The 19,487-nt window shown below is 42.2% G+C and overlaps 1 protein-coding gene across 3 annotated transcripts in view; it reads right to left on the bottom strand.

Moving 5' to 3' along the window:
* Nucleotides 1-19,487, bottom strand: part of BICDL1 (BICD family like cargo adaptor 1) — an 85,068-nt gene that overhangs the window by 20,179 nt on the left and 45,402 nt on the right. For all 3 annotated transcript variants that reach the window (XR_010592744.1, XM_042841674.2, XM_065567838.1), the window contains exons 3-6: nt 8,078-8,194; nt 4,447-4,593; nt 1,581-1,760; nt 425-643 (exon numbers count right to left, since the gene is read on the bottom strand). Coding sequence is in view for 2 of the 3 variants with exons in the window: in XM_042841674.2 (XP_042697608.2) it covers nt 425-643; nt 1,581-1,760; nt 4,447-4,593; nt 8,078-8,194 (663 nt within the window). In the remaining variant the exon portion in view is untranslated. The remainder of the gene's footprint in view (nt 1-424; nt 644-1,580; nt 1,761-4,446; nt 4,594-8,077; nt 8,195-19,487) is intronic.

Raw genomic sequence — 19,487 nt, 5'->3', positions numbered from 1 at the left:
ACAGGGTCGGGAGACTTTAATCAGAAATGATGGTGAAAGAATCAAAATACCATGAGAAAGTTTGCAATATTTTCAAGCTGGCTGAAACTAACACTAACTAGAACTCTTGCAAGAAACCCTGATGAGTTCTCCAGAGTGATTTCCAGACTGGAGAGATTTAGATGAGTATCTGAACAGAACCTTGATACCTTTTGAGGTCATAAGCTTAAATCCCTTGCGTTGGCATGTCTAAATACTGGCCTACTTGTGATATGTGAGATTGCTGGAAATGGGTTGTGCACCCTGATGTCCCATCTTCAAAGCCACAAAAGAATTCTGAAAGCCCACAGAATTAAGGATCTAAAATAACTCATCCATACCAGACTCTTCCTTGCCTAGCACCAACACTGACACCGAAAATCCTTCTCTGTGTCCAGCTACCTACCGGGGAGTCCGTGCCATCTAGAACACTTTGTATCAATCTCTTCAGCTCATTGAGACCGGCACGTAGACTGCCAGCGGGGACATCTTTGGCTGATGAGGTTTCTGAAGACTCATCCATGGAGGAGTCTGTGGAGACTGCAGAGTCTGCGCTGTCATTTCCTCTGAGATGAGAGCAGAGATATCTGACTTGGCAATAGGCCTCCCAGAGCTGCAGTCTCAGCTGGAACAAGATAGCATTATATTAGTCCGTGGTTTCAGGGACCCATGAGATTCTATTGCTTGTAGACTTCCAGGATGTGACCATGCCCTGTTAGCTAGAAAAGTCCTTTGATGCACCCTATCCTAGATATAATATTAATGAAAAACAAGTACTTATCTAGTGCTTTTCATCTAGAGGTCTCAAAGTATCATTACCTGCATTGCATATATAGGGAAACTGACACAGAGAGGTTACTTGGTTTGCCTAATGCTACATGGTGAGTCAGCATAGGAAATTGAGATAGATTTCCTGACTTACAGCCCAGTGCCCTGTCCACTGGATCACACAGTCTCCTTGAACAACCAGGACTTGTGTGGCCCTTGCTCTTTTCATCTGTGTGCACGCGCACATGGATTTTAAGTGTACTTTACAATATTGTCTCGTTAGACTGACCTCACACTTGGTAAGGCAACTCCCATCCTTTCATGTATTTATACCTGCTCCTGCATCTGATGAAGTGGGTTCTAGCCCACGAAAGCTTATGCCCAAATAAATTTATTAGTCTCTAAGGTGCCACAAGGACTCCTCGTTGTTTTTGCTGATACAGACTAACACAGCTACCACTCTGAAACCTTTACAATATGTGTTAGCAGTGCAGCCCTTTCTCTCTCTCCTAACTGGTGTGGTTTTGTACCCCTAGGTAAGTTCACACCAGCATGTGCACATGTATTAATGCAGTGCTATATCAGATAAAAAAAAGTGTTGGATGACTACGGTGTGGTTTGCAATAGGCTGTGACTGTGGGTTTCTTAACTGATATCAATAGCAGCTTTGTGGAATGTGTGGTGTGATTCATTGCCGTTTGCACTAGTCTGCTATGCTTTCCAGCTATGTGCGTTCATATGGTGCACATTTACAAAGGTTCATACGCTTCCCCAGTGTGCAAGGATGATCGTACCTGCTCTCTCTCTTGTTCCAGTTCTTCTGCCTCCATGCTCTGCTCAATCTCAGATAGCAGGGATGTGCTGGTTGTGTTGAAACTTTGGAGACTTCTCTCCTCGCTAAGCTCTTCTACCTTTCCCTGGAGCTGCCGACAGGACAGCCGAACCTCCTGGAGCTCCAGCTGACTTTGATGCAGCTTCCAAAGGAAATCAAAGGAAAAAACAAAACTAGTGAATATGACTGAAGACTAGATGAATCTCTCAGCTCATGAAGGACCTTGGTGGGAGCCCTGAAAAGAGGGTTTCCCCGCATGTGGGAGGAACGGTCTTTGCTGCTTGTCTAATTTCTAAAGCTTAACAGTCTAAGACATTATTACCAAAACTTTACTTGCAGCTAAAACTAGACATGGGCTGGGATCTAAAATATGCTGAAGACTCGCAATCACTAGGTTAGTTATGGCTAAGATGTATTATGAAGAATTCCAGAAGGAGCTAAGGAAAAATTAGGTAATTAGACAACAAAGCAACAACTGAATTAAAAAAAAAAATCACACAACCATTTGTGTTTCAAAGAGATGTAGTTAAACCCTGGTCATTCAAACCCCAGTTAACCAAGATTCACATATCCACTGCATCTAAAATTCACAGAGAACCATTTCACTAATTTGAAATTCCAGTTATCTGAATGTTTCAGATATCCCTCAAGGTATTTAAATCAGGGCAGCATATCTGTAGTGAGAGGGTACAGTAAATGATTATTTACAAAAATATATGTGACGATATACTTGTAAGTGATGTAAACGGAAAGTAACACAAATATATTAGGTCTCTTGTTACACTGCTGGTACAAAGTCAAAGCAGTAAACCCTAGTATGGGTGCAATCACTTTCTACACAAATAACAGGCAGACCAAAATTCAGTGGACACAAGTGCATGGGAGATAATGTACATTAAAAGGAACAGTTTAATCCATCTGTTTACACTGGCAGGTTCTGAATTAGTGATAGCCTCTAAGGAAAAAGATCTAGGCATCATTGTGGATGGCTTCGTGTACAGAGGTGTTCAAAAAATCTAAGATGCTAGTCTGTACTAAGTAGGGAATAGAGAGAAGTATGAAAAAAATACTATGACACAACGATGGTAAGTCCTCACCTTGAATACCGCATTCTGCAATGGTTCCCTCATCTTAAGAAAGACAGCAGAAAAGGTCCAGTGGAGGGCACCAAAATTAGTTAGAGGCATGCTGTGGTGGGGGCGGGGTCCAGATGTGGCAAGATGAAAAAGGACTAGGAGTATGTAGTTTGGAAAGGAGAAGAGTTCTGATAGATAATATTTTTCTAAATACTGTATACTACAAAAAAAGCAGTTGGGAGCTCCTATTTAACTCTCTCCCATTACATGAGAACTAGAGGGCACTTGCTGAAATTAAGAAGTGGAAAAATAAACGAATAAAGGAAATATTTGAATGCAATGTATAATTAGTCTATGAAACTTACTTGTGCAGATTGAGGCACATAGCTTAGTAAATTTTAAAATCTGATGAGATTTTATCTGTGAATAAATGACATTAATTAGAATAAAATTATAGAGGCTGGTGAAATGGACAGCTCAGGATGTTAGTAATGGCAGAAAAAGTCTTTCACTTCTAGGTCACCAGTTCAAATCCACACCAGGCTGGTAGCAGATTACTGAGCAGCGCTCAGATTGTAATGACTTTCATCTGCATAAAATGAATTGGTGGGTTTCAGTCCAGTTCCCGGTGGACAGGTGTCCAAGTCAAAAACCCACCCTCACAGCTCACATTAACTGGCCCCCAAAATGGCAGTCTCACAGCAGAGAGGCCAAGGAGACTGAGCTCCCGGGATGGAGTTCCTCCAAGCCCGGATTGAGGAACAGTGGTAGGGCAGAGTGAGAAACTTTCAGTTTCCAGGACTGTTGACCCTGAGTTCAGGAAGAAATTCTTCCCCTCATCTACTATGGTAAATCATGGTTCTAATTAAGTGCATTATAGGGGATTTTGCACCTCCTGCTGAAGGAGCAGCCAAAGTCAGACAGAAAATACCAGTCTGTTTGTGTAGCAGTTCCTATATTATTGTATTCCACAGACTGGCAGAGAAAACAGGGAGCTAATTGCCAAAGAATAAAATAGCTGGTATAGCCACAAACCTGCAGTGGGTAGGGTGAATTGAGAAAAGAAACCATAACAGATCACTCACCACCCAGAAACAGGCCCTATAACACTGACATAGCAACTTGTTCAACATCATTCCAGGAGTAATGTTTACTAAGGTGAGCATTGGCCTGCTAAACCCAGGGTTGTGAGTTCAATCCTTGAGGGGGCTAGTTGGGGATTGGTCCTGCTTTGAGCAGGGGGTGGGACTAGATGACCTCCTGAGGTCCCTTCCAACCCTATGAAGAGATGCTGAGAACTCCATGGGTGTGTCATGAACCTTTTGAATAGTGACAGAGGCTGGCTGCCATGCTCTGGACCTCTGGCCAAAATAACCATAAGCGGACCTTATTGGAGTTAGTCCCAGTAAGAAATCAGCAGATATGCAACCAGGTTCCTCAACCTCCTTTGAAGTACCTGTTTTCCTTGATCAAATGTTCTCACTCCTTGTTCTAATAGTTCATTTTCTCTTCCTTTAGTCTCCTCTGTGAGAGTTCCCATTCTCTGCAGGCCATATCTAGGCGCTACCCACTCTGTTGTTCCTCTGTCATCATAAGAGTCATTTTACTCTTCCCTTTGGTCTCCTATCTCCAAATTCCCATTCTCTTAATTGTAGGTCCTATCCCAGAACCCCTCCTTTAACCCTTCTTAGCTTTCAGAGTTCCATTTTCTCTTTCATTTGAGACTTTCTCTCCACCTCGTGTTCTCCTCACCTGCAGATCCTTATCATGGCTTTGTCTTTCCAGGACCAGCACTCGCTCCTGCAGTTCCTCCACGGTTCCCTGAAGCAGATCGTTTTCCTCCATCATGGCACTAAGGCGACACTCCAGCTCCCGCTTCCTATCTGTAAGCATCTTAATCTGAAAGGGAAAGAGAGCTCGAGTTGGGCTCCAGGCTTTGGGAATTTTTTTTTCTTTCACAATGTGGTAAGAGAAAAGCAGCAGGAACCAGAGAACGTCTGTGTCTGCACCTGTATGAGAGAGACTGTGCCTCTTTATACAACTCAGAGCTTAGGAAGAGGCTGAAAGAAAACGCCTCCCACCAGAAAACTCTGTGGAGCAGAGTGGGAGTGCAGCTCCTGAGACGCTGGAATGTGCGTTGCCAGGCAAACGTAGAGGGAGGGAAGGGGAGAAAACATTGTGTACCTTGGAATTTCCTAAGAGCTACAGTAAAGCATGACCCTGCCCTACCCCCCTCCTAAGGATTCACCCAGACCATAAAATCTGCAAGAATGTGAAAAGCTAGTTACTCAGCCCAGCTTTATTAATACTCTGTTCCTGGTGTGAGCAAATGTTGGAGTTCCCAGGAAGGGAACTCTCCTGCGTTTTTACAGGGCCACTTACTGGAATCCCCAGGAGAGAAGGGGGTGTGTGTGTGTGTGGCGTTGTGATCGTACACCTTGTTCTTTGCTGTATGTTTGCTTTGATGATTTCTCAACACGAGATAATTTTATGCTTTAAAAAACAGCCTGATAGTTTTATGCAACAATTACTGATATCTCCCCAACAATTACTTGCTTTAAAATAGATTCAGGCCTTTCAATTGTCCAGTGCAGCAAGCGCAGGTGATGAGGGGCAATGTGCCAAGTCCATTCACTTAGCAAGAAGCTGTATATAGGATGATTCAGCACTAATAAAGGCCACTGTTTATTTAACCAGGAAAGAGAATACATTTTCCCATCTAGCTATCTATCCAGGTTCTTCTACAGTGCCTACCACCATGATACCTGAGTGCTGGGGGTATGTTTTGTACGCTGTCCAATGCCATCAGCTGTTCTTCAACTATGCTCACAGACCTTTGATGCTCCCAGTACTTCCTGGTCAGTTCCTACACCATCTCACATGGCTTGGTCCAGCAACTCATGTTCCCTAGGCCTATCTGATACCCACTCTCTTAGCTGCTCCCCAGTAGTGTCCGGGGTCCTTTCAGACCTCTCCGATAGCTTGGGGAATATGCGCAAAGGTCTCTTCAAATCTCCTTTGCAGCTCCTTGAATAACCTGCTGGTTCTCTCCAGGTTGCCCTCCCACGTGTTCTGGATGCACTCCTAGCCCCCATTAACACATGCCCTAGATGCCTTAAACCATCTCAGATATTGGTCTAGCCATTCTATGGTTGCCTTCTAGACTCTCCTCTAATCCCCTCTGCCTTACTGTTCTCTAGGTCTTCTCCAGTACACCCATGTTAGTTGCTAACTATCCTCCAGGCTGTCTCTGATATTCTTCCACCTGGCTGCCTTCCAGGCCCTATGTTTATGGTTATGTACCTAGTGTACAGATGGTACCTGGACACAGATTAACTAGACAGTCAGCTGTCCTGGAGAAAGGGGGAATGCTGTATTCATCCAGGGGAATCAAGTGTTTGGAAAGATGATATAATAATAATAATTAATTATTATTATTAATGGAGATATCCTATCTCCTAGAACTGGAAGGGACCTTGAAAGGTCATTGAGTCCAGCCCCCTGCCTTCACTAGTAGGACCAAGTACTGATTTTGCCCCAGATCCCCAAGTGGTCCCCTCAAGGACTGAACTCACAACCCTGGGTTTAGCAGGCCAATGCTCAAACCACTGAGCTATCCCTCCCCCCATAAAGAATATTATGTCAATTTTGTATATCTGCATTTCTCTATTTATAGAACACCTCCTGTACATATTAGGACATTATTCTTCTATGAGTAATGATTGCTGAGAAGTCTCTTCCCCTACAAGCATGACTTCAATGTAATGGAGAGAAGGGATGCAATAGAGAGAAACACAGAACAAACAGAAGGACTGCATTTTACATTAGTACTTGTTATAAAACTCAGTAATGAACACCCTGTGAATAAGTAAAAAAACAACCCACAACTGTCCTGCAGGCCTTGGGCCAAGGCAAGGGGGTGAGGGGAAAAAATGGGCTGAAAGCGCAAGACAGGAAGGACCTTAACAGGTGGGGCATGCACAGTGATGGTAACAGACATGCATTCAAAACTCAATCAAAGCATCTGTACTTACTTCAAGGACCTGCTGCTCCACACCAAGGGGAAGAGGACAGGAAGGGAAAAGGAAAAAAGGGGGTAGGGAGGGGAAGAGAAGCAGAAATTTAGGAAAAACTCTTCTAATCAGTTAAAAAGTAGTAGGATTGTACAATAGGGTTTTTCCCCACTCCTCCAGGTCCTTCATATTCAAATCTCCCATCCTCCCCAGATCACAGAAGGAAAAGGAAACAAACAACATACTGGCCAAGATATCCAGAGCTAAAATAAATATAAAGGACGGCCTCATGTTTCCACACACGTCTCAAATGCAGGAGAGGATTTCTGCTTTCTTCTCAGCCATTCAGAACAGCTCCCTCCTCAGAAGTGGAGTGTGTGTTTGGATGTGGCCCACTGGAACATACCCACATTTTGTCTCTAAAAGCTCCTCCTTGCTGTCTCCCCTGCTTTACATCTTCCTGACAGGATTATCTTTTAGACAGGGGCTAAAACAAACTGAAACAGGATGGGGCACTCTCACTGCACCAGTCAGGAAGAAGGAGCTGTGTTTTCCAGCTGACTGTATATACCCCTGCCTTTACAACATTATCCATACTCAGAGTTGAATGGCAGGGAATGTCTTCCACTGAGCTCTCAGAGAGACATGCTTCTTCCAAAACATTCTTTCATGACAGTAGCTGTGCCTGTATGACAGTCACCACCTTAAAGAGGGTAAACTTAAAGGCCTTTAGGTGACTAACACTTTTGTACATGCAGTGTTGTTGTAGCTATGTCAGTCCCAGGATATTAGAGAGACAAGGTGGGTGAGGTAATATCTTCTATTGAACCCACTTCTGTTGGTGAGAGACACACGCTTTTGAGCTTACACAGAGCTCTTCTTCAGGTGACCTGAACATACCCACATTTTGGCTCCTCAGAGATCCACCTCACTGTCTCCCCTGCTTTCCATCTTCCTGATAGGATTAAGTGACCTGAAGAAGAGCTCTGCGTCAGCTCAAAAGCGTGTCTCTCTCACCCACAGAAATTGGTCCAATAAAAGGTATTACTTCACCTACCGGGTCACACTTGGGTACAGTAACTCAGGCTGTTTTCAAAACAGGAGACAACTCTGCTACTTATATACAGGAGTCTTGTTGGTGTGAATGAGGAGCATCAGTTGAGAGAGAAACACAGGTGGCCAACTAAATTAATTAGCTCCTTCTGCCCTCTAGCTAGCATCCCTTTTTCTTGCTGGCACAAACTATCATGATTAGGAATTTGGTTTTGTTTACCCAGTTCAGAGGGGTTCATTACATAAGATTAAAATATCACCGAGTACCTTGAGAGACGTATCAAACCTTAAACCACCATGATCAGAAGGCCACTTACCTCAGCCTGGAGACTTTCGAGTCGTACTATATGTTGACTGGTTGATGAGTTCTTCTCCCGGAAGTCCTCTCGAAGGGTATGGACCTGCATTGAGAGTTGTCTCTCCACCTCTGATGCCTGCAAATGGGAGGCCACACACAATTACCTCGAAATGAGAAACAGGGGCAGGAAAAAGTCCGGAAAGTGATTAGCTTCTCCCACCCAAGGTGGATTTTATAAACGTGAAGGAAACCCCTAAATTGATGTTATTTCCCAACAAAGTCTGGAATCACTAAAAATTCAGAAAAGGGGAGGCACACTGTGAGCTGGCTAACCCCCCATACACAGCTGCTGAAGATGCTTGAGTTGCGTAGGGTTATAAATCAGTGCAGAAGTCTTCCCACCCAGCCTCCTAGAACCACTGCAATTAGCAACCATCTGTGAAAGTGAAATGAATTATATTAAAGAAATAGAATGAATTAAAGAATGCTGTATGTACCTTTTAGTAGAAATGAGAAATGCTGCAAGCCAGGGGGGCAGGAAAGCAGACATTAACTGCTTAACTTGCCACTTAAGGGCAATTGGTGAAGCATTAGTCTTAGATTGATAAGAGTTAACAAGGAAGCAGGATATGCATATTGTGCTCCATGCATATTTTACAATTTTGCTCTCTCTGTCCCTTTGTTTAGTTCGCACCCTTTTATCTGTATAAATAAGACTGTTTGAATCTTGCATGGAGGCTCACATTATCTGAATGTATTAGCAGAGCGCTGTGCTAATAAAACAGAGTGGTCTGACAAACTATGAGTCCTGAGTCTAACTTTGACAATTTGGAGGTTCCACCGAGATGGCAACCGTCTTCACTGGGGCTGTGTGATTCCTGACCGTTTTTGTAGGACGACCGTGGTAGCCGGCACCTGGGCATTTGGCCCGAGCGGTCCTCCTTCTGAACGGAAGGGTGCACGACCACAGTGAGGTCTACGCCATCGAACCTGTTGGTTCCCACTCTGTTCTGGTAGGGATCCCGGGATCTGACATCAGGAATCTGGTCAGGTAATTATTTCTGTGTTTTGTCCGGACTGAGGACTGTCCTGTCTCTGTGTCTATCCGTCCTCCTGTGGAGTGTTTGAGTCTGGGTGCCATCTCCGTCCGGGGATCGGCCGACCAAGGGGTTCCTGTCCCCGCGGTCTGAGTGAGTGAAATCTGCACAATCGCAGCCGCACCGCACCTTGGGTAAAACCCTTGGTGTGAAAGCAAGGGCGATTGAGTCAGTAGCCTGTGGGCTCCTTTTGTGTGTTGCACCGGGCATCGCTCTGACGAACCCGAATTTCCTTCTTGTGTGATTGGTGTGTGTAAAGTCCTCCTGTATTGGTAACCAGACGTCTAAGTCGGGACAGTTCCCTAAAGGAATGCCGGCTCAGTTTTAGGAAGGGTCCGGACTCCTGTAAATTTCTGGAAAAATGGTCTAGGCTAACTCAGGGAGATCCCAAAACTCAGTGGCCACTGTTAAAACCTTGGAACAAGGACCAAGTGGACATCTTAAAAAAAACAAACTCGGTCAGCCTAAAACTAAATTGGCTAAAGGAGAGGTTAATTGTTTCATGCAGTGGTGGGAAGAGGCAAATCGTAGGTGGACAAAATCAAAACTCACCTCTCTCAAATATTCAAATAATAAATTAAAAGCTTTATTAAAAGCCTCCTCTCCCACCACCAGACTGAGCGCTCCCCTTCACCCTGTTCTCTGACAAAAAAAAAAAAACAACAACAACCCCGGATCGATCCCAACTCCCTTCATACTCCCCTCTCATTGTAAAAAGGATAAAATGCCCCTTGTTCTGTTCCCCTTCGTTGTCTGCCTCAGAAACTGATTCTTTAGTGTTCCATTACCAATTCAGCAAGGAGGGTGGGCTCCTCAACTAGCCCCCACCCTTCTGGTCCCTTTCCTTAAGCATTTATTTCAAAATTGTGAAATGACCACAATATCACTCACAAAAATGGTTCATTGGAAAAAGCAGGATTGGGCCCAGACAAGCAGGCAAGCAACAGATAAAGAAACTAAAAAAAAAAAAAACAGGTTGGAAGCCCTAAGGGCATAGTGTCAGGAGTAAGTGCAAGTATGAACCCCTGGAACAATACTTAAAATGGTGAAATCTGAGTTAATAAAGGTGTCATTTTGGGAAATAAACAAGTGATTTAAGGAAAGAGTGAAAAGTTAACTCTACAGAGGCTGGAGAGAATTAAACAGTTAAACTTTGTGAAAATGTTAAAAAGGATCTTGTTAAAAGAATTCTTGGTTTCTTTGCAGCCATTCTAAAGGAAAAATGGGCCCTTTTCCAGAGGAATGTCTGTAAATAATCCAGGTAAAGAGACTATCTAATTAAAATCATTTGACTATGGACAATTGAGTCAAATTTGCTAAAAGAACATAGGGGGGGTTCTATTGGAACTGAACTGCCCCAAATGTATAAAGGTAATGTAATCTATGTACAGCTATGTAAAAACAAAGCAGTGTAAGAGGGATGTTAAGGGAGAGAAAATGTGTATGTATCTGTCTGTCTGTGGGAATATGTGAGGTTTGTAAAACTCCTGTTTTGTAAGTTTAAGATAAATTGGTTTTGTTTTGTTTATAATGCCACTAAAAATCCATTTGACTCTTTAATTCAAGGTTGCAAAACTGACAGACCTTTTTGCCAGACACAGGTAATCAGTGTTGGTTGACTTTGAGATTTGGTATTTAACCCTTAAGGGGTAACTTGATTCTTTACAAAATTTAAATGTTCTCAAATAAAGACCAAGTCATGACTGCAGCAGGACAGTCAAAATCAGAAAAATAGGGAGAGATTCTGGATTCTGTTTTTGTAACAAAATAGCAAATGAAAGCTGTAGGAAAAGAATAAAATCAGTGGCCCTCTGAAGCAACAGCAGGGGTGAGGTGCACAAAACAAAAAGAAGAAATGTTAGAAACACTGAGCCTTAAAATGGCTCTGTGTAATCAGACTGTCACTTTGATAAGGGTAAATAAAACTCTGTAAGAACAAAAGAAACAGTTACACTTATGTAAAAATTAATATGGCTAATGTTTTAAAAGTTAAAGTATAGAAGGAATGTGCAGACGTGTGCAGTGTATATTATAGAGGGGGTAAAAGAAATGCAAACGAAACATGCTACTTAATTAAAATCCTATTCGGGCTCCAAAGGAGCCACAATAGACTGTTCTTTTTCAGATCTATGTGTGTTTTGGAAGCAAGAGTTAAAAGTAATCAAAACTCTGGTAAAAGTTAATTGTGTTCCTTTTAAGACAGAGTCTCTGAGCTCTGCTAATGGTTTTGAATCCAAAAGCCAAGCCTGTGTGGATGCAAATTATCTAACTGATAAAGGAAGTGAGAGAACTGCCAGCACAAAGAAGTGGCAGATAAAGAACATACCTGGTCAGCAAACAAATTGTCTAAATAAAAGGCACGGTATAACACTGTGACGTTGTGCAGTCTATATGGTCTTATAAAAACTTGATAATAAGTCAATATAATGTAACTGAGCAGGTTTTAGAGAAAATACGGTAATAAGTGAATGTAACGTAACTGGGATATGCTTCATGCAAAAGGTCTCTTGTAAGGTATCGTTACAAAGCTTATAATCTACTGAGTATGATCATCTGATTTGTATAAATGTACCACTCTTGTAGCTAAAACTAGAAATATAAAATGTAACTCTGAGGGCCTATTGTAATTGTGTAAAGTGTGGACCATTAATGATGGTTTGGAATCTTGATGACTCCCATTGTCTGCAGATGGCTGTATTTACCTGTGAGTCTTCCTGTATATGTGTGTGCTGGCAAATGAGTAATGAAGTCTTGCAGTGACATGTGATCATGTCACCTGAACTGGAATCCATCTTTAACCTGGTGCTTTTCCAGTGAGGGGGGGTGGAAACCCAGAGAGACAAAGAGTTCCCGCCTTATGCAAAAGATATATAAAGGGGGGAAGAGAAGAGAGGGGGAGAGAAGCCATCATGAAGAATCCCCTAGCTACCACCTGAGCTGCAACAAGAGCTGTACCAGGGGAAAGAATTGTGCCCAGGCCTGGAAGGTGTCCAGTCTGAGAAAAACTTACTGAAACATCTCTGAGGGTGAGATTATCTGTATTTAGTTTGATTAGGCATAGATTTGCGCATTTTATTTTATTTTGCTTGGTGACTTACTTTGTTCTGTCTGTTACTACTTTGAACCACTTAAATCCTACTGTCTGTATTTAATAAAATCACTTTTTATTTAGTAATTTACTCCGAGTATGTATTAATACCTGGGGGAGCAAACAACTGTGCATATCTCTCTATCAGTGTTATAGAGGGCGAACAATTTATGAGTTTACTCTGCATAAGCTTTATGCAAGGTAAAACGGATTTATCTGGGTTTAGACCCCATTGGGAGTTGGGCATCTGAGTGCTAAAGACAAGCGCGCTACTGCGAGCTGTTTTCAGGTAAACTTGCAGTTTTGGGACAGGAGATTCAGACCCTGGATCTGTGTGTGGAGCCAAACAGGAGTGTCTGGCTCAGCAAGACAGGGTGCTGGAGTCCTGAGCTGGCAGGGAAAACAGGAGCAGAAGTAGTCTTGGCACATCGGGTGGCAGCTCCCAAGGGGGTTTCTGTGATCCAACCCGTCACAAACACGATACCTTTAATTAAAATAAATTTAATGTTACTACATACCCCTGTAACAATGTATAGTGTGTATGATTTTTGAAGAAAAAAAATCCTTTATGGTAATGATGCTTTTCAGCTGTTACCTGTGAACAAACTTAAAGCTTAATACAGCAGGAAAGACATTGTAACCTTGGTCTGCTGTAAAGGGAAAACTGAGGTACACCACCTCATGGATTTAATGACTGAACAGTGGGATAATTTCCCCATAACTCTTAAAAGATAGAAGCCATTAAAACCTGGCCTGCCTATAGAACAAAAACACAGGAAAATATGGAGGTAATTCCTCTTGTTTTGCCTGCAATCAGCAAGGGTATTTGTAAAAGAAAGGAATATTTTAAGCAATAATGAATGCCACCCCAAAAAGGGTAGAAAAAATATTATTTTTGTCTTTCAGGAAAAGCTAATATCAGCTACAGGACAACCTAATAAGAAACAAATAAAAGTGGGTATGCTTATCCATCCATGCCTGTTGCTCCAAAGCCCTGTAGTAAAGACATCTCACTAGGATCCTGTATGTGGGATAAAATGAATAATGAGACCAAAGTACTGTATAATGGGCTATGTGTATGTGTTAATTCTTGGGGGGGAAAGTGTTTTAAAAGAATGGAAGTGTTAGCAACCTTCCAATAGACAAATGTAAATGTAATGTAAGTACTGTGTTTACAAAAGATAAAAAGGTAATATAGTTCCTAAAACAAACAAAAGGGCAATGTGGGAAACCGAACCATTCATATTATACATGCAAATGGCAACATGTTAAGAATTGCCACTGCAGAAAGACATAACAGCTTACCATTGGTATAGTGTATTTTCTGAATGGTCTCCCACAACTACTGGCGTACTAATGTTACTAACCCTAATTGGTTTTGATTTTAAATTGTATGTGTTTAATTGTAACGTTTAAAATGTGCTGTTGGATAAAACAAATGTATGCAAAGCTAGAGCCACAGGCCCAAATCACCTCCCAGTATTTTCTATTACGTGGACTAAATAAGAAGTGACACTGGCGATTAATAATCTTGGTGTCAAAAGGGGGATATGTAGGAGCAGGATCTTATAATGTCCCATAGGAATTAATGTATGATTTGATTTCATCCCTGTCAGCCACCCTTTTTGAATAGCAGAAAGGAATGACAGACCAGAACAATCCTTATGACTGATTATGGTCACCCTTTTGTTTTAGAATAAGTTATAATGTCTACTATGGTTTCCTATATGTATTACAAAGTAGGCCTCTAGTTAAATATACATATTGTGTCTATGTTAAGTAGATTAGAGGAACATTGAAGGCCTGGGTCTCAATGTAAATTGTCTTGGTTATTGATTGTAAAACTTAGCAAGGTTTAATTTGCAATGCCTTTTTTGCTCCATATAAAATACTACTGTTTGTATTCTCAACCTGTGTGAATAAGGAATGTATGCATCAGGAAAAGATAAGGTGTGAAGGCCATTGTTATAGCCAGAGTCAAGGAAGAAGAAGTAAAGAGACTTAAAGGACATCAAAAAAATCATCAGGTACTGCTTACTATCCAGATGGCTGTTAAACTGTCTGGCATCACAGCGTGCATACATGCTTCGCAGTGTAAGAAGGCACCCCCCAGCAAACCAATCACCTCAGGACCACGCAGAGTCAATTTTGACTCCAGAAAAAGACGTAGAGGAACAGCCTGCAATACCTTACCATCTACGCTCTCGTAAGGGTTGCCAGAAGCAGACGAGGACCTAAAGCAAGGCCCAAAAAGAAGCAGTAGTGAGCCTAGCGCCTGCTGCCTGGTGGATGTAAAACCGTGACTGCGGTTCCCTCAGTTGAGGTTGTCAGAACCGGAAGGGCCTTGCCTGCAACATGTGCCTCTGGTGGCGCCTGTTCCTCAGCTGCTGGTGTCTGAAGGTCTGGGGAGTCCGCAATGACAATTCTTTTATCCAGCAGCAAGTGTGGATAGCGCAGACTCTTAATATTTCTAATTGCTGGGTCTGCAGCCACATCCCAGCCCACTCTCAAGCTGGTGTTCCTGTCCTGGCAATCCCACTCAATTCCCCAGACCTCACTGGAGGACCTCGTCCATTTAACAGAACATGGAACAATAATGACACTTGGGAAGCAGTGGGAATAAATGTATCTAAATGGATAAGTGTGGTGGAGGGAAAAGGTCATTGGTGTTGGGTGTGTAATGGGACAGGGCTGGATCTGGGAAAAAGTCATTGCCTTCAGCATATTGTGGTCAATGGTGTATGGGATTATTCAAACAAAACTAAAGAGTGGTGGGCCGGGTATGGGGATATGAATTTTTTTCTCAACCTGGGATCAAACAGAAAAATCAAGCTCATGTTCCCCCTACAGTAATCTTAGTGAAAACAATACAATCTTTCAATGCCATGCAAATAACACCACTCCTCGTAAGGAGAATTACCCTGTGCCCTTCGGAGGATATTACTCCTCCTTTGTAGGCACCTATGTGACAAATGGGTGCAACCGATCCTTCCCAGCCTTAATAGGCCATCATTGGGTTTGTGGGACCAAAGCTTATACTGTGTTACCAGCTAACTGGTCATCCCGCCCGACTCTTCCCACAATTCCGAGTGCTAGGGTCCTTCCCACGAGAACGCCTCCGTAATTTCAGGCGAAGAAGAAGGGACTTATCAGATGCCCAATGGTATGTAAATAACATAAGCCCCTTGACCTGGGAAGAGGCCATTGGCGGTTCCCTTATCCCACTTGGGGGAGTAATACACCATGCAAAAAGGCTCCTAAGGTTACAAGCAGTAGTTGAAATAATGGCAAAAGAAACCGGAGAGAGTTTAAAGACCCTGGCCAAAGAAACAGGGGTGATCCGACAGATGGCCCTCCAAAACCGTCAGGCATTGGACATAGTGCTGGCGGCCAAAGGAGGGACCTGTGCTCTCATTGGAAAGAATGTTGTGTGTTTATACCTGACGACACCAATGAGGTAATAGATCATGCTAGTCACTTAGAACAAATTGCATATCTTCCCCATGAAGAGCCAAGTTCTTTATGGAAGTGGCTAAGTAACCTATTCAATTTCTCTGGCACAGGAAACTGGTTGTTTCAGGGAGCCCTGACTATCCTGTTTGGAATCCCAATGATTTTTGTATGTTTTCAGTTAATCTCCTGTTGTATCCAGAATTGTGTAAGGTATGCCACCCAGGTGACTACCCCAAAACAGAGTGCTAATATGATGATGTTAAATATCACTGATGAATGAAGAGATAAAGAACTATTAATATGTGGAACCCAGTAATTGTTGGTCTTTGCGTAAGCTTGACCAAAAGGAGGGATTGTGAAAGTGAAATGAATTATATTAAAGAAATAGAATGAATTAAAGAATGCTGTATGTACCTTTTAGTAGAAATGAGAAATGCTGCAAGCCAGGGGGGCAGGAAAGCAGACATTAACTGCTTAACTTGCCACTTAAGGGCAATTGGTGAAGCATTAGTCTTAGATTGATAAGAGTTAACAAGGAAGCAGGATATGCATATTGTGCTCCATGCATATTTTACAATTTTGCTCTCTCTGTCCCTTTGTTTAGTTCGCACCCTTTTATCTGTATAAATAAGACTGTTTGAATCTTGCATGGAGGCTCACATTATCTGAATGTATTAGCAGAGCGCTGTGCTAATAAAACAGAGTGGTCTGACAAACTATGAGTCCTGAGTCTAACTTTGACACATCTCAAGGATGGGGACAACCGAAGAACACAGCCCACAGCTTTCCTCCATTTCACTTCGCACACTCCTACGGCATCCAGGGGCTGTGCTGAGCCTCAGCATTAGTAGACCAAATTTACCTCATTTGCATCTATTTATCTATAGCTTGACAGTGAGGGTAGCCGGAGGTTGATTTCTCTGGGTCAATCATGTTGTTTCATTAAAAGATTTAAAGTGAGCTCCGGCACACCACACTAAGCCCTGGGCCATCTCTCTACTGGTATGGTTCTAATAATCTTTGCCTTAGGTCTATGGCCTGATAAAGGGGGAGATGCTTCAGGTGCATCTCTGAATGGGGTTTGTTATGCTCTTCCCTTTGGTTTTGTCAGCAAAGATGGCTCCCAGGTTGGTATGATGAGGCTTGAGAATAGTTCCAGAACATTCAACCAGCCATTCCTCGGAGACTACTGCAGACCTTCAGCTGTAGTAATAGCCACAGAACAACCCTACTGCCACTCAGAAATTCAAAACGATCCCTGAACATAGCCTACTAAAATCATAAACAAGGAAAAAGAGCAAAGCCACGTTTTCCAGATTGGAAAAAAATGGTGGTAAATCGGAAAAAGCTAGTTTAATTGGTTCTCTCAGGATTTCCTGCCTCCCTGTATGTCAAACCTAATTCAAAGAAGCCACTCCCTGACCCCTATTAATAAGAACCATAGCACCCAAAGGTCATGTCTATATCTGTCAATAAAAAAGGCTCTGTTGTGGGCTACTAACTGATTTTAGTGTCCATCCTGGTTCATTTCCAGCTTGGAAAAGAGGAGACTAAGGGGGGATATGATAGAGGTATATAAAATCATGAGTGATGTGGAGAAAGTGGATAAGGAAAAGTTATTTACTTATTCCCATAATACAAGAACCTAGGGGTCACCAAATGAAATTAATAGGCAGCAGGTTTAAAACAAATACAAGGAAGTTCTTCTTCACGCAGCGCACAGTCAACTTGTGGAACTCCTTACCTGAGGAGGTTGTGAAGGCTAGGACTATAACAGTGTTTAAAAGAGAACTGGATAAATTCATGGTGGTTAAGTCCATTAATGGCTATTAGCCAGGATGGGTAAGGAATGGTATCCCTAGCCTCTGTTTGTCAGAGGATGGAGATGGATGGCAGGAGAGAGATCACTTGATCATGGCCTGTTGGTCCACTCCCTCTGGGGCACCTGGCATTGGCCACTGTCGGTAGACAGGATACTGGGCTAGATGGACCTTTGGTCTGACCCGGTACAGCCGTTCTTATGTTCTTATCCTACCCTGTGCCAATATATTGTGTTTCTGGCTCTTGCTTCAATTGTCACTTCTGAATGACACTGCAAATCCCCCATTTTATTTGTCTTTTTTAACCATTGTTGTTACAGGTGCAGCACGTACCCACTACAATAAAAACATAGCGATATGGAAGACAGCCTTAAGAAGCAGATGCAATGTTCTCAGCATCTTGATCAGTTATCAGATTAACCCTAAACAGGGTCAATGAATTGCAGGTTTTGCATATGATTAATTAGCCTTGTAAAGATGCTTTGGCGTACTTCAACATGAAACACTGTATACATATAAGACAACCATCCTCCTCAGATGAAGGATGCTATAAAGGTCTTTTTCTGTGAGTATGACACACTCAACTTCCACTGATGTCAACAGGAATTTAAGAGACTAATAGGTACAATTGGTGCTACACAGGACGGGGCTTTAAAAGAGCAATATATTATGATGCTATTATCTGAGGGCCAACAATAGTATTAAGCAATGTAAACTCAAGTTGTGCATAAAGATAATTAATTCAACATTAACTCAGTCTGATTTTCCATGCGTATCAGCTGACTCAAAACATGGTTTTGTATGTGTGTATGCAGGTACCCACACCCAAGTTCTGCAAGCACTCAGAACTCCAGGAACAACAGTGTTTCAGAAGATATGCATAGGATTTGATGTTGCAGAGTCTAGTCTAGCTGTAGGATGATGAACTATACAGACAAATAACATGGTACTAATACAGAGAAGAAGAAATAATGCAGCAAAAAGTAATTCAGGTAAGAGAAAAAGAACTTGTTGCAATACACCCAGCTGGTTTGGGTAGGCCCATTAGAGACCTCAGAAGTCCACACATTTTAATTACCTTTACATCATGAACTTGTAAAAATTTGAAATGCAATAAAAAATGCTTTGGCATGGGCCCCCTCGCCATGCTGTTTCCTAGAAAACAATGTTTGATTTCCAGTAAGTGATTTTTGTTAACGAGAAACAAATCTCTATGCCATTCAGCTATGCAGATGTCATCTCAACCAGGAATCTTTTATTACTTATTATTATTATTTTTAAAAATTTAATATGGAATATTATGTGATGAGTGATGGTTTAGCATGAAATCTACATGGAAAATGGCAAAGTTTTTTGTTTTTCTCAAAACAGAAGACAAGTTGGCTTGCTGAAAAACGTGATGGATGAAGTGTTCTGCTTTAGCAGATAGTTATGATTGAACTGGGGTTGTGGTTGACTCAATTTTACATTGCAAGGAAGGAGGTGAGAAAAGTGGTTCATGGCATTGTGTGATTTCAGTGGCTACAATTTAAAGGGGATTTTACTGCACTGCAAATATTACTAGCATAGTATGCTTTCCCCTCCACCCACCCCATCCCAGAACAAGTTCCACCGGGACTCATGCATCCGATGAAGTGGGTTTTAGCCCACGAAAGCTTATGCCCAAATAAATGTGTTAATCTCTAAGGTGCCACAAGTACTCCTCATTCTTTTTGCTGATACAGACTACACAGCTACCACTCTGAAACCTGTCACCAAGACTTTGTGATTCTTTTAGCTTTGTGGTAAGCTTGGACATGGAAAAGAAAAGCATATCCACTTTGACTATCTGCTCAGTGGTAAATTATGTCTCTACCACTATTCTTTGAAAATGTAAAAGGTAAGGCAGAGTAGGCTATTTATCTGCTGAGGCCTCAAGCTGACTGATATGCTTGATTGGGCTGAATCATCCGTGCAACACAATCCAACACT

This window comes from Chrysemys picta, chromosome 15, assembly GCF_011386835.1.
Source record: "Chrysemys picta bellii isolate R12L10 chromosome 15, ASM1138683v2, whole genome shotgun sequence".
NCBI lineage: Eukaryota > Metazoa > Chordata > Testudines > Emydidae > Chrysemys > Chrysemys picta.
This window is presented reverse-complemented; position numbering and strand designations above follow the sequence as displayed.